Source organism: Tigriopus californicus, chromosome 10 (assembly GCF_007210705.1).
Source record: "Tigriopus californicus strain San Diego chromosome 10, Tcal_SD_v2.1, whole genome shotgun sequence".
Lineage (NCBI taxonomy): Eukaryota > Metazoa > Arthropoda > Copepoda > Harpacticoida > Harpacticidae > Tigriopus > Tigriopus californicus.
In genome coordinates this window covers 14,892,304-14,907,331 of record NC_081449.1, presented here as the reverse complement: position 1 = coordinate 14,907,331, position 15,028 = coordinate 14,892,304, and the positions used below count along the sequence as shown (strand labels likewise).

Below are 15,028 nucleotides of genomic sequence, written 5' to 3'. Positions count from 1 at the left end.
TGGGGGGGGGCAAAGTGTTCTCTATGTCCTGGTTTCCCACTCAAGGTCACCTTTGTCATTTCAAATGATGTCAGTGGACGGTGTACTTTTATTATTCCATAGTCATTGTATAGTATATGTCGCCTTGCATTTACAGAGACCCCGGAAATGTAATCCACTGTGATCCCAGTGTGTGTGTTCCATTTCCATTAAACGAGCTAGGCCCTAAAGTGGCACACACATGTATACATACGTACTCGCTGACACTCCGGGCCAAAATATTCAAGTTCGAGAAAAGGCCCCTTCCTGACATTGAATATGAAATTTGGAACGGACCCAGTCAGCTTTGGGGCAACCGATTCTATGAGCAAGGCCTGTTGATGACTTTGTGACTAATGAGGTGCTTGTCCAGATGTTGTCCCCCAAGAGTGTCTCCGATGAGTTTTCATCATTCCATCAGTATTTCGGAGGATAAAGCTACAACAGACCCACCAATACGTTTCCTTGGAGGCATTTGCCAAACCGTTCGTGCAACAAAACCCTTCGACTCGCTTGAACTTCTTGGTCGTGTCCGGTTGTGGAAGGGCAGCCTTGCGCTGGTCTTGAAACGGGGGAGAACCTTGAAATTTGAATGGGAAAGTCACAAACAGGAGGAAGGTCGAATTTGTTTTGACAGCAACTATGCACTTCCTGCCGTTCTCATCAAGAACTTCTCAGATCAACTCCTTTCGCTGAACCCAATAGAGAAAAAGAGAAAGAGGCCTATTTGAGCCTTGAGAACTGATCGCCATAGTTGGTACTTTAAGTGATTCCCCATTCGGAAAATAGGCCATGGGCCGCTTTGGAAGTCCAGTGGCATCTTTGCGTGTAATTGAATGAAAGACAACTAGTTTCGAACTAAACCCTTATCCCGTCTTGTCCTCATTTTCTTGCAGGCTCGGAGTGTGGTTTCCCCGGTGTGCCACTTAACGGGTCCATCCACGGGTCATCGCTTCTCTTTTTGGAAGGCGAAGAGGTCACGTATTACTGCGATGAGGGATTTGTCCTCTTTGGTGAGGAAAAACGCGCTTGTGGGACGAATGGATCGTGGATCGGGTCTCTTCCGGAATGCAGTGAGTCCATCCAGTGATGCTATACCGTTTTAATCTCATGACTTTTGTCCCTCCTCGCACACATGTCTCACGAGATGACACTAACCCAAAAGAGAAGAGGAGCGTTCCTTTGCCCTCTAAATTGGATTACGTCCTGGGTGGTACTTGCGTACACTCACCCACCCACCCACACGCACTCCCAACTAGCACTAGCCGTACTAACATACATTATACTGGACGGCCTTTTTTGCTCTTGTTTCAGAATTGAATTTAGCACTGGGCAAATCCTCATTGCAATCCTCCACGTTGTGGAGCTACGATCCGGGTTTGGCCGTGGATGGTGATCCAGATTCTTGCAGTTTCACCCCGAGATCCTCTGAGCAACGATGGTGGCAAGTCCATTTGGGCGATGCTGTCACCATTCAAGCAGTGGCTGTGACCATCTCCCCAGGGGCGTATCAACAATTCACCATCTTCGTCATAGGTAAGTCGAGACTCTGGTTGGTTTGGCCGATTGAGCCCCCATCCTCCCTTGTGACCTTTAAGGCTAAGCTCGAGGAGGAGAGGCCTTCTCGGGCTCAATAGAAACGCAGCAATGAAACCTCTGGGTGAATCATTTGAGGAAAGAAATTACTGGTGAGAACTTTGGTCAGGCATTTCTCAAGGTAATTTTTCACTTCTCACCCATACCTAGCCTAAGTAAAGACGTGCTCTGTATGTACTGTGTAGAGCTCATCCATCCATCACTATTGGAGAACCGACACCATTCTTGTTGGAATCTCGATTTCCATGAAGCAGCGAGCAAGCAGAAAAGTTCGCTTGGAACAACAACAAAACAAAGAGGTCGGGTGGATCCTCAAGTAGAGCTACGAGTGTGCGTAGGTTAGTGATTGGGCACAGGAGCTTGCTTCTCGTTGTGTTCGGCTTAAAAACCGACGACTTTGAGCAGCTTTCACTTCATTTTCATTAGGGAGCCATGGCAGAGACAAAACATGGCTTTGTAGTACATTAATGAGGCAATTTGTTTGAAATTTTCATCAAGCTTGAAAGGGGAAAGCCGGGGATTTAATCGTCGAAAGTCCCTGGGCAACAACGCTTGGATGAACTTTCAGTGCACCACTTTCACTCGAGCATGGTTAAGCATAATAATTATCAGGTGTGCATTACACTCAACTGCCGTTGTTGCCGTTGCTGTTGCTCTGGTTGTTCCACACGTAACGTACTTGAACTAGTTTTTGGAGGACCCCCTGAGCCACAGGGTCTCATTGTTATTCTTGTCTCAGGGTTACAAGCTTGGCAAGGGCCCCCTTTCATATCTGGGGGGAGCTTGTTCACATCGTCAATTAATGTACCCAAGGATATCCACATGCATATGTCGAACAGAACCCTCTTGTGGCTATTTTGTTTGTTCCATGGCCTTGTTTTCTCGTTCCAAGAGTACTCCCGACAGCAATTTGTCAATTCCCTCAGCTCCCACCTCTTTGGGCTGGTAATCAATCGACTCACTCACCACGATGGTTAAAGCCGCGTACCCACCGCATTGTTCTATTGTGGTTCCGGCGAACAAAAACAGGATCCAAAGGGCTAAATCCTTCCTGGGTCCCTATTTCCGCACTCTCTTCCATTGCTGTTCCTCCTTTTCCTCATGCCCCTCTTCCAACGAAGCCCACGGCTACCTACACACACACACACCTCTTCACTTTGCATGGCTCAACGGCTCCAATAAATCCTGGCTCCCTTAATACGCATTGACGTGCCAAAAAAGTGGGACAGTGAATGCCACGGAAACCAATACAGAGCGGTCCAAGCCTTACGTACTTACCTCCCTCTCCTTCTTCATCCATCCAACCATTCAATTCACCCCTCTATGCCCTGATTTCCGGGTCTTGTTTTTCACTAATCGGTCCATCATTTTGTGGCCTGTTCTATACAGTGAGCGAGCAATCAATTATACCAGCCTATCAGATTTGGATGGCATTCCAATCTGCGCCCTACAAATGCCTTCAGGACAGTGAGGGAAGGGATTTCAGGTCAGTCAACCAATCTGAACAAGCCTTTTTTCTCTACTGGTATACCCAGCCATACTTCTGATTGTGTACGTGACAGAGCCCGGAAAATAGGTCCTAATACGATTCCATTTGTTTCCATTTTCAGAGCTGTTGGAAGGCAATAAGGCCATGTACAAGCCGTGCTCAAAGTTCGAGGGCAAGTTCGAGAACAAGAAGGCCGTGTTCTTGTGCAATGATGGCGATGGTCACCCTGGTCAATTTGTCTACATCAGGGATGACAGAGAAGAACAAGAATATTTTGGCCTCTGCGAAGTCGAAGTCTTTGAATACAAAAGTAAGTACTCTGAGGGAAGTCCACTCACTCACTGATGGTGAGCTTGTGCGGGAACGAAAGTTGTTTTTCATTCATCCTGGCCATATGACCTTTATAACTCCTAAGGCCCATTTCAAGGCTTGGAACTAAATCTTATTCCCAAACCCTCCGGCGAAGGCTCTTTTTTGTCAGTCGTTCGTGCCATGACCGTTCAACTCATCGGGTTCGCCATCAAAAAAGAGAAGTCAATTTCTCAAGCCTATCTTTTGAACACAAGTTCATTGCAGAGAACGAGCACAACAAGAAGAAGAGGGAAAAAAACCGAACCCACGGTACCAACTGGTACGAACTACAAAACCACCCACCCACCCACCTGGCTCCCAGAGTGCCCATAAATTAACTGGCGTGGTCTAGCTCCCCGATGTATTGGTACGTATTAAAAAACTTCTTTTGAACTAAAGGACGGCACCCGAAAAGTTTCTAGCCTTTTAGTTCAAGGGTGACGGGAGGACTCATTTTTCAAGTCAACCTCGTCTGATATGAAAAACTAAACGTTCGTCTTGGGTGTGACAATGCTTGGAAGCTCACGGTAGATGAATCTTGATCGAGGAGTACCTCTGTGTCTTTATGGGTCTTTCTGTTCCCTCTTCTTGGTCCCGTAATGGTTCCTTGCCGTCTGTCTGCTCTTGGGAGTGGCTCATCTTGAGGGAAATCATAAAAGGGTGAGACTTACTTGGACCGGAGTGTGGAGCCATCCATGTAGTACATACTTCTTGCCAGAGAGATCGTGAGCAAGGAGGGTGGTGGGTTGGGAAATTAAATTATTGCTCCTCGCCCTCAGAGGAAAAAGTAGGGGAAGAATTAAAAGCAATGAACCTTAAGATCTTCGGGCTCGTGAAGCACTATCTCAAGTTTCTAGGCAGGGTCAGTTTGAGGCCATTATCAGGCGCTTTCGAGATCTACTTCCCTTCCATCCACTTGGATCTCTTTCCGGATTTGGAAAACAAGCAAGAGAAACTAACTCTCTTCGGTTGTAAAGTGGAGCAGAGGGTTTGTATTTACATTCGAAAAGAACTTCTTTGAAGATGGTCTGTCTCAAGAAAGGATTCGTCCCCCTCCCTCTCGTTTCCCTCCTATCTTTCTTTCTTTCTTTCTTCCATTCTCTCCCTGTCCGTCTTTGCCTTAATCAAGGTGGTGTTTTCCTATCACATATCTTGGGGAATGGACACTCATTCCCGGTGAATGGCTACCAAAACCCACGCCATCTCACTTCAATTCATGCATCCTCATGTACCAACCCACTACACACCGAATGACTACTACGGCATTTGAACGTGAGAAGAGCAGAGTCAAGGAATTGGGGGTATTTTTTTTTATATCTCTTTGGGGGTGGCTCGACTGCCTTCTTCGCTCACTCCAAGAGGGAACAGGGAACAGGGCCATGGAACGAGGGGGAAAAACAGGAACGTGTACTTCCAAGCCGTGAACTTGATCAAGTTGGACTGGAGATATACGACAGTGCATAAAATGGGGGAGTTTCAAAACCTTCGGCTCGTTCTTGGTAGACTTGCTCCGTCAAGCCAAGTCTACATACGGACATTCTGTAGACAGAGAGAGAGAGAGGGCTCGGTATTAAAGGGGGAAAATAAAAGAGTCTCGAATAAAAGCAACGAGAAGGGACGTGTTTGGTATTCATGACAAGTTGCTGAATACCTAGACGAGCGGGTGAATTTGGCCCACTCGAACGAAATAAAAGTGTTCCAAGCATTGATCCATAATAATGGCAATACCAAGTTAAAGCGTCAAGCTCCATTTCGACGTCTCGACCCTAGTCACAATCACTCAAACACGGTCAGGAACTTTGTCCTGGCCTCGAAAGTTTCATCGCTTGAGATGGCAATACAAATATCGGAACTTAATTCTCATCCGCGAGGATAGAGCTTTTCAAAAGCGACAGGCCAGAAAGGCCAGATTCGCCTTCCTCCTTAGTGGGATTTTGATCCGGAGCCATCTAGTTATTGCATGGGTGTGATTGATAATTGAACTTGGCCTTGGAGTTTCGTTTTCGTCGAGCTGACTCTGACTTTCCCGATTCCCTGGATGATTCCTTCCATACTGCTTTGGAGGTGGGTCCAATCCATGAGGGATCATATGTGGAACGAGCCAGGAGAGGGAGGGAAAAGTTCTCGTAGAGAGAGCAATTTGCCCAAGACTTTCGTTGAGAATTAATCTTGATCAGACACGAGATCGCCTCCCTTGACATTGAAAGCCACCCCTCTCTCATTTTAGTGCTATAGTCCGCAGTGGAGTGGCTTGTCGAGCTGGGAATGAATGGATGTTGCCATTTCAATCAAGACCTCTTGAGCACGGGGGCCAAACGCATTAGCTCGGTTAATACCATCACGATAATGTGTAATACATAGTACAGAAGAACCGCTCATTACATAGATGGTGGGGGAGAAACTACGTACAACTTGGTACTAGCTCAGGGATTTGGTAAGAATTGAGAGTAGGAGAACGGGGGCGATGGTTCCAGCTTACTTGGTATTTGAGGAATCTGAAAAGCCCACAAAGGCCATTGTGGGCGGGATGATTCTTAAGGGTTGTCTGTCATGAGCGGATCTAGGGATATTTGCCCAAATTTTCGATCCCCATTACATTCTTCTCACATCCGGCCAATTGATCATTTTTCGATCCTTGATGGTTGATGGGAAGCATATTTGGTCGTTGGGAGTCTTCCACTGTTTTCACCCTGCAACACCTCTGGGGGAAAACATGCTGGCTTTCGTTCCCGATACATGGTTCAAATTCACTTTGGTATCGAGTTAACCTTCTTGTTGGCGGACAAGTTGGAAAATGTGAATATTGAAAGTTCCACAAGTTTGACAAGTTTGAAACAAGTCAGGAAAGTTTGTGGCCTTTACCAACAACGACGACAACAAGGCCTCTCAAGATCAATGAGCTATGCTACAATTATTGGTAGGTTCCTTTTAGCTTTGGAAGAAACGCACCGGCTGGAACACCACGTCAGTGTGCTCAAAGTTGGACCTGCTCCAATAATGAGTATGCTCAATTTTTCATCTCTCTCTCTTTCTCTTTCCCTTTTACAGAGGTGCAATGTGATCACCCTAAATCCGTGAAAGATGGTTTCATCGAGGTGTCCAACTTTCGCGGAAAGTATGTCTTCGGCTCTCTGGCCACGTACCATTGTAATCCCGGCTACATTTTATGGGGAAATGCCTCAAGACTTTGTGGGCACGAAGGGACCTGGTCAGGTAAGATCGACTGTCTCGAAATTCGGCGATAACGAAGGATCGAGCGGAGAAACCCTTTGCCATTGAGCATCCACTCCGTGGCAAGGCTCTCCTTTTAGAACATTTTATATTATAGTGGGGCCAATTTGATAGGGTCAGAAGTTTTGATAAAAGGTAATGCGAGTTTTTAGCAATTGAAGATGCTTGGGAGAAGCTGATTAGCTTACACAATAAATACCAAAACACATTAGCAGGAAAGGTCCGGCTAACTTCTTCTATATTTGGCGAGCCGATCCCAATAACATTGATGAGCTTTAGATAGAGTAAAGGTAAAACATATCATTTTCAAATGTTACTGCGGTGACCTACACATTTCATATGATCGGACTCACCTTGGCAAATAGGTCGATTTTCAAACTAAAATGGACATAGTTTTGTCGTTTTTGAAATATTATCAACCAAAAAGAATAAAAATGAAAATAAATGTTACAAGTTATGTTTGATGTACTTATAATCGACACGGACAGGCAACAATCTGCACAAGAAGGAATGTACTGACAAACAGACAAGATGGGTGTTTAGGTTGCGAAAGGGGCAATTCTTTGTTCACTTTCTTTAACTTCAATAAAACTTTGAATCGCCAAAATGACTATAATTTTGAGTATAGAAATCTCGATAAATGTAAGTCAAATAAAAGTCATTTTCTCAATTTGAAATTTTGAGCGCCTTGGCCGTACAGCAGTTCTCAATTTGAAATTTTGAGCTGCTTTTTGACCTTGAAGTTTTCATCATTAAGATTCATTGTTACACGTTGCCGTTGCCCCTGATTTCAGTTTATTTATTCTTTTTTTTATATCTTCTCTTATTCGCTCTTATTCGCCTACGAGGTCAGCAATTGGTGTTCAAAGTGATCACATTTTGCCCGCATTCTAGTCAGGTACAAACTTTGTTTCGTTTGACTTGTGTACCCGAGGAGCCTTATTTGCTCATTCATGAACTTGGCACCACCACCACCACCACCAGCATTACCACTATCAACGACCGACCTCTTTCGTTTTGGTACCCGCTCTTTTAAGAAAGCAAACGGTTTATACGCGTTACGGAAACATAACAAGTCCATGTATATCTCATTTCTCCATTTATGAACTACATACATGTGTACCTATATATCAACCCCATGGGTTCCGCATAATTCAGGTATGACACCACAATGCAAACCAATTACTTGTGGCCAACCTCCGGAAGTGAGCAACGCGCGATCCAGCTTAATTAACGGTTCCACACTTTGGCAAAGCTTCGCTTCCTACGAATGTAAGCCCGGATTTAGGATGCAGTTCAACCACATCATCCAAGGTAAGCACTCCGACTGAATCAGTACATTTCGCCGAGTATTCAGATGAGAATGAACGACCTTCGCCTCGCTAAGTAACTTAATCAGCCCACCCACACGAGTCACAAGCCCTAATATGTACAGTACACTTAGATGTCGTTCCATGTGTCCAAATTTGCAAACAAAGTTCTAGATAAGGGTGCTCCTTATGGACGCAGATGCCGATGACGATGTGGCGAATTCCGTTTCAGGTGGTTCCATTAATCAGACGCAAGTGCATTCGATGTGCACGGAGAGTGGGATTTGGGAAACGGTGCAGTTCTCATGTATCTTCGATCCTTTGGCCATCAGTCTGGAGGAAGGCAGCCTTTTGGAAGGTGAATGGGGAGGGCCATTATTTGGCCCTTGGGAGTTCTTTTCCTTGGGTATCAATTGGATGCAATTTCCCGCAGGTTGGAAAACGTTGAACGGGGACGCCACGATGAATGCGAGTGTGATGGTGACGATTGCCGTGCTGGCCACGTTGATTATCTTATCTTTAATCATTGTGGACATCTTCTTCACTCACAAAAGGTTCGTCTCAAGGTTGAGTTCCTGTCCAAATGAGTTGGTTATTATGGTGGTGTTTTTTTGCGTGCTTTTTAGGATCGCCAAAGATGGAAGCCGCAAAACCTCCCAGTCTTCCACGGCCCAATTGATGCATGAGAATGGAAAAGGTCCCAATGGAGGTAGGTTGTCATGAAAGGTGTTCGCGAGACTTGGAACCAAATTCGTCGCTCTCGTGTTTTGAGTCTAAGTGAGATGTTTGCCGGGTAGAGAGGAGAAAAAATATTGCCCTTTCGAAAACCGATTCCACGTTCCAATTACGTACCTATTGGAAGACGAGAAGGAGAAGGAGACACACTCACACAAGTTAAAGCGGTTGCTCTCTCTCTCTCAAGGATGCTAGCTAGTCACTCTTTTCATTCCCACGAAAACGAGGCACGAGAGTTCATCCTTACGTATGACCAGAGCTGGCTGCTGGATTTCGAAGCATGGCGTTTCCTTGAATACTTTTCATCAATTGAAAATGATGGTATGGGGGCACTACGTTTACCAACTTTCTTTCTAATAGTATAAACTATATATCAATTTACTTCGTACAATGTCACATTTGAATATTTCATACCGGTAATATAATCTTTGGTCTGAAGGGGAGCTAGAGAAAGGAATTTTGAATTTCAAGACAAACATATTTCGCCCCCCCCCCTGTACTTTTGGCCTGAAAAAAGTAAAAAAAAGTTTTTCTTTTGTGCTTTATTACCCAAAAGACTTCATTTTGATACCTTTCCAGCCAAAGAAATTTCCGAATTCTTTATCAAACATTGGTTTCTTTTTTTAATTTTTTATTGCGACTCTTAGTCATGTCAGATTTTAAAATATGTGAAACTGCATGAGTAAATTTCATGTACAAAAATTGATTCAAGAATGAAAGAATGGAAGTGGTTGAGACTGATAAAATAGTTGACTAGAAATCACAGAGAATATGACTGGAATTGGTTCAGTGCACATGAAAAAAAGTGAAGAGGGGAATTGCAGATAGTACATAAACAGATGGGTAGAGGTAAATGATGAAAATCTTGGTTATTTTAAAACAGCATTTAAAAATTGAACAAGAATAAGAAGAATGAGAAAAGACTGAACTCAGCACATTAATAAAACATTGCGTTACATGGTTAAGAAAAATAAAACTACGTTTAGGGGTACTCTTCAACACAAATTTTGCACCCTTTTGTTCCAACAAGCCCCCTCCCATACACAATGAGCGACCGAAGTGAGCCCTTGATTTAAAAACCCGATACATACTGTATGGTGACATTTTCCAGTCGACGTGGAATAGAACCGAACAAACCTTCATCTGACTTTGGGTATGATCTTGTGTCCTTTTCCTTCCTTCAGCTCTTGAGGACCATCACCTTTACCGCGAGAAGGAGAGTGGGATGATGTACAATACCATTGACACCCGACCTTCGGCGGCCTCGCAACGTCGAGAGCATCAGGCACATGCCGCCAAGCTCAAGAGCCAATTCGATACGTTCCCGAGGCATCACCAGCATCATCAGCATTCAGCCCTCACCATCACCACCACTACCACCATGACCAACAACACTAACAACACGGACTTGGGAGACTCGTCCACTTTGGGCTCAAATGAGGCCGAGACCTCATTGGGGAGGAGTGTCGTGGCCTCTGTTCATCAATTGCAACAACAGTTATCTACTTTCAAGCCGCCTCAGGTAAAGGTCATCAATGGGTCCCTACTTCTCCTACTCTCTTGCCTGCCTTCAAGTTGCGAGCCATCGTTCCTCTGGGGCTCGCCACTTCCCTTGGCTCTTCATAGTTCATACGCCGTTTCCAATTGGCCAAAATAACCAATACTCTCGATCTGAAAAGAACGAAAACGGAGGAACTCTTTGACAGAGACCCACAAACACTCAACTCACTCACCACGATAAGGGAAAAGAGCGAATGAAAAGGAATCACTCACCTTGGGATCTGAATTTTGGCCTCTCTATGTACTAAAGTATAGAACGCGGCGGTTGAATCCACAGATCCTTGGGATGACAGGTGATACGGGAGAAGAGCTAGTGCTCAACCTTGAACATCGTTTTGATGGAAAGCGATCCCACCTTGGGATTTGGAGTGTATTCCGTATTCCACTTACTACTACTTCTAGTCTCTCGGCTCTGAGATGAAGTGAACCTGATCCAATGATCCCAGAACTCAGGAAATATGATCCCCATTTCGTCAGTGTGCCATAACAAAATGGAACCCCTCCATACCTGCGCGCACGACGGTCTTGGCTTTCAAAGTACTCGACAGCATCTAGATTTAAGACCAAAGTGAGCAGCACAAAAGACAAACCCAAAAGGTCACCCTGTCTTGGTTTTGGGTCCTTTGTGGCGGACGCTGCTCACCTATTTTTCTAAAAGCTTATTTCAGTGGTCCCACCATGTACAACGCATAAGTAGTAGAGTATCAGCACGCGAGAGTCGAGTGGCTGCATATATTTATCCCATCATATTGGAGGAGATCAAATCTAAGATCTGGTAAGGGAATGGAAACTCTGAGTGAGTGACTGGAAGCGCCACACAGATCACTTCCAAGGTCCAAGGTTGAACAGACGGTGTATGCGTGTGCAGCTTGAAAAGGCTTAGGAACGGACGAAAATGGCCCTGACTTGAGTTGGAGTCTTGAGTACGCTCACGTGCAAGCACAATAGATCAATAATTGGAAACTCGGAAAAGATGGTTCAGTCAGGCTGAATTTATAATAGCGCACTTTATGAGCATCTTAAATGCTGCCACTTTTTCTTGAGAAGGGCTGTCGCAGGAACAGAACGGAACGGGAGTTAAGATCTCGTTTGAAGAGGCGATGATAGGCGTTGAAAATGTTCCTTTGTGGGGCTCCTTTTTTCATGGAAATTCAATTTTCACGCTGAGAAAGTGGGATCGAAAGAGGAAGAAAGTGGAAACGTGAAACGTGATCTATATACGTATACCCACTCTATCCACTCAACACCAGATTAAGTTGAGAGTACGCTAAAAGAAAGCAATCCTCGTCTCTAATTGAGGTCCGGCTCAACTTGACACGTCCTTGTTTCATGATTTTCTAGTGCTCTCCCTTGCTCCTCCAAATACCGGCCTCGCAACCGGGACACGCTCACCACCATAGAACTTCCTCAGGGGTAGATCTGGGCAGTCATCGATCATCCGGGGACGGCGGCTCCGAAATTGACATGGAATCCGAAGCTCCCTACGCCACGCTCAAAGCCAGAAACGAGATTGAGACCGAGGAGGAAGAGGAATCGCATTACTCCCTTATTCGGCAGCCTGATGGTCGAGCTGACGACCCTGCCTACTCGCCCTTGGGGTTAGTTTTGAATTTGCTTGTATAATTACAAGCACTGATAACAATTGCCAGTGGTAAAATGTTGATTTGATGTCTTCAGGGTGGATGGCGGGTATTTAGGGTCCGCCCAGAGCAGCGATGATGCAGGCTATGAATCACTCCACCAACACCAAGAGGCCTTAAAGGCTGGCAACATCCAGCACCCACCTATGAATATTATGGGCATTGAATCAAGTAAGACGTGCACAGATTTGGTCGTATCTATCATAAATGAAATCACTCAACCTTTCCTTCACCATGAAACACCGTAGTACTCAAAGCAATATATAATGTCCTCTAAAAGAACCAAGCTCTTTAACGTTTTCTACAATATTTTCTAGCTGAAGTACGCGAAAAGGTGTATGAAACGTTGAGACGACATGAAGACATCATGACGCAATCGGTATTGAGCACCGGATGCTCCTCGTCAGGGTCCAGTCATTCGGTGACGGCTGTACCCGGCTCCAAATCAATCAAAGGCATTCGCTCCAATTTGGCGCTGCGATTCTCCCACCCGGTACCGGATCCTCAACCCTCGCCCCCCGAATTACCGCCACCTCCGGAAAATTGTGATATTTCGGCGCTCTACGCCAAAGTCGATCGTTCTAAGAAGAAGAAAAATCGGGATAGCGCTTCCAGCAGGTACAAACATTGCTGGTTTATTTAGAATATGTACTATTATGTACCCATAAATGGGAGAGGATCAGATCGTTCATGTTCTTTGCAGCGATACCACACCGTGTTCACCTCATGATAGGAGCTCAACATTGCCTGGTCACGCCCAGAGTCAGGTAGAGATGAGTCCTACCAAGAGCTTAATTCAAAAGTTCAATACCTTGGGCACCCACGAGCGGCTGGAGGGGGCGTCACCCGGGCGACTCACCGCCCATCGGAAAGTGACGCATGTCCAGTCCAACCCGACCCATTCGACGTCATCTTCCAGTTTGTCTACCACGCCCTCTTCCTCGGCCACGCCCACTGAGCCCATGTACGCAACGATTGGCAACAAGAATCGCCGTCTGACCGCCTTCCACCATGCCGCCAATGTTTGAAGGGCAATAGCTAAAACGCACTTATCTTGTGATATCGCATATCATAACAGCCTGTTCGCCCTCTTTGTGCCATTTTCTTGTTCTGAGGCCTACTTGAAGGAAGACAAACCGAATGGACGGACCCTTAGTCAATTTGCTCCATCTTGTTTCAAATCTAGTCTGGTGAATCCAATCCAATCGTTACGTCACACATTTTTATGTTGATAATCTTATTCTCGCGTCAATACATCTTTTAAAACAGCGACTCTGCCTAAAACCCTGATCATCCATGTTATGTTTATCTAAATAATTCTAGAACACAGATTTGAATTTAGAGTGATTTCCGAAATGATGAACAAAGCAAACTGAGGCTTTTGTCACAAATTGAATGTATTACATTGTGTCGAGTTGCAAAATCAAATTATCATATTTTACTATGAGTAATACTACGTACTTTTTAAAACGCGTTTCATGCTAATTATATCAAGAACCATACAATAACATTCCATTTTCGCACATTATTATTTCTTTGACAGGAGCTCTTTCAATCCAGTGCGCAGACCTTTCCTCAAAGATGTTCGTTCTTAACATTGATTTACCTCTAAAAAGATTTTCTATACTGGGTGTAAGATTCCATAGGATGACCTAAACACAGGTATTTACTCCATTAAATCACGTTTTTAAGTTGATTCCTGGCCATCATGAGCTGAAAAATATCTATAACACTTGACCTGGGCCACCCTGTAGTATCAATTTGCAAGTCAATTTTTTAAAAGGTCACGTTTTACCTCAAATTTGCACAAAATTGGTATAAATTTGTTTTCAATGAGGTCAGGGAGTAGTTCCCCTCGTCTACTTTTCCTTTTTCCAGCAATAGATCTGCACTATTGCCCTCAATTGCAATAAGAAATTGAACTTTTCTTTTTCAGAAACAGAATCTTATTAGTGTGGAAGAAATAAGGAAAGCAACTATTTTGCGTTTTGGGGGCTCCTTAACTATTTTAATCCCTTGCTTAGGTTGTCTCTTTGGACTTGAAACTGGCACATTTTAACTGGCTGATTTCACTTGTTTCGTAATCATGCAGTGACGCACATGACAACGATAGGGTGAAGTTGTGAACAACTTTTGGCCATAGATTTCTAGACACTGAATGTCGGACGATTCCATTGGACTGTTTTACCAGCCGAGTGGTCGGTCGTCCAGCATGCAGTGTTTAGACATCTATGTTTTGGCCATTGTAATCAAATAATTGAATAAAGTGACGTCAATTGTCCAACATTTTCTCCTGGTTATTTCTTGGGCAGCCTTTGATTTAAAACTTAAAACAAGATCTAACGTCAAGAAAGCGCTAATTTCAACCAAAACACAATTTTTGGGCCAAATATGCAAAAGATTGCAAAAAGTGGGCTTTGGTGATAAGTACTCTTTTTACACAATTTGCCCCTCACTAACAATCAGGCAAACAATCGGGAAATATTTCGAAAAAATCAATGAAGCCTTCCAATCAAAAAAAGACTAGATTCAAAACATTGCCTGTGGTATGAACTGTCTTGACAATTCAAGTAAACGTGTAACCATGTTGACGATTGTAAAACATTTTTTTTACTTCAAAAATTACCCTTTCGGTATGTTTTTAATGACATCATATAGCATTTTGAGTTGTACTGAGATTGTGCCAGAAAAGGAAAAATTTTCTTTTACCTTTGAAATATTGAAAATCGGTCTTTACTCATTGGGAAAATTAGTTGATATATAACCCATGCCAATTACAGAGTGATACTTGTTTTGGATCATACAAAGGCCGGGAAGAACTCCCAGAGATATCAAAGAGCTCGTGGACAACGAAAGCGTTCGGAACGAGTTCTTGCCATTTTAAACATTGGCGGGGTCCAGAAGCTATTTGCGCTGAACATCCTAGAATGCTAAATCAGTCTATTGTGGGGCACGTCTGGCGTCAAAATGCTGAAACAAAATGAAAATAGCAAAATCATGGAGAGGCATAGCAGAAGTTAAATTTAGCCAACGCTACTCCAAATGACAAGTTTTTCATTTCCATTTCATCCACATAAGAAATCAAACCAATAATCAAA

General features: G+C 44.2%; 2 protein-coding genes across 2 annotated transcripts in view; both read left to right on the top strand.

The window, feature by feature from the left end:
- The window catches only part of LOC131888861 (membrane cofactor protein-like), a 28,616-nt gene extending 24,877 nt beyond the window's left edge, over positions 1-3,739 (top strand). The window contains exons 2-4 of the mRNA XM_059237805.1: positions 915-1,091; positions 1,333-1,554; positions 3,225-3,739. Of these exons, the coding sequence (XP_059093788.1) occupies positions 915-1,091; positions 1,333-1,554; positions 3,225-3,448 (623 nt within the window). The 3' untranslated portion in view covers positions 3,449-3,739. The remainder of the gene's footprint in view (positions 1-914; positions 1,092-1,332; positions 1,555-3,224) is intronic.
- A 67-nt stretch (positions 3,740-3,806) lies between these two features.
- Positions 3,807-13,202, top strand: LOC131888860 (uncharacterized; the record flags this gene model as incomplete). The annotated part of the gene is given in 11 exon segments (XM_059237804.1): positions 3,807-3,821; positions 6,503-6,667; positions 7,844-7,999; positions 8,228-8,353; positions 8,429-8,549; positions 8,622-8,704; positions 9,915-10,252; positions 11,632-11,888; positions 11,968-12,101; positions 12,248-12,548; positions 12,634-13,202. Coding segments are annotated over 11 exon segments (2,021 nt in total), but the record flags the coding sequence as incomplete, so codon positions are not given.
- Between the last annotated feature and the right edge of the window lie 1,826 nt (positions 13,203-15,028).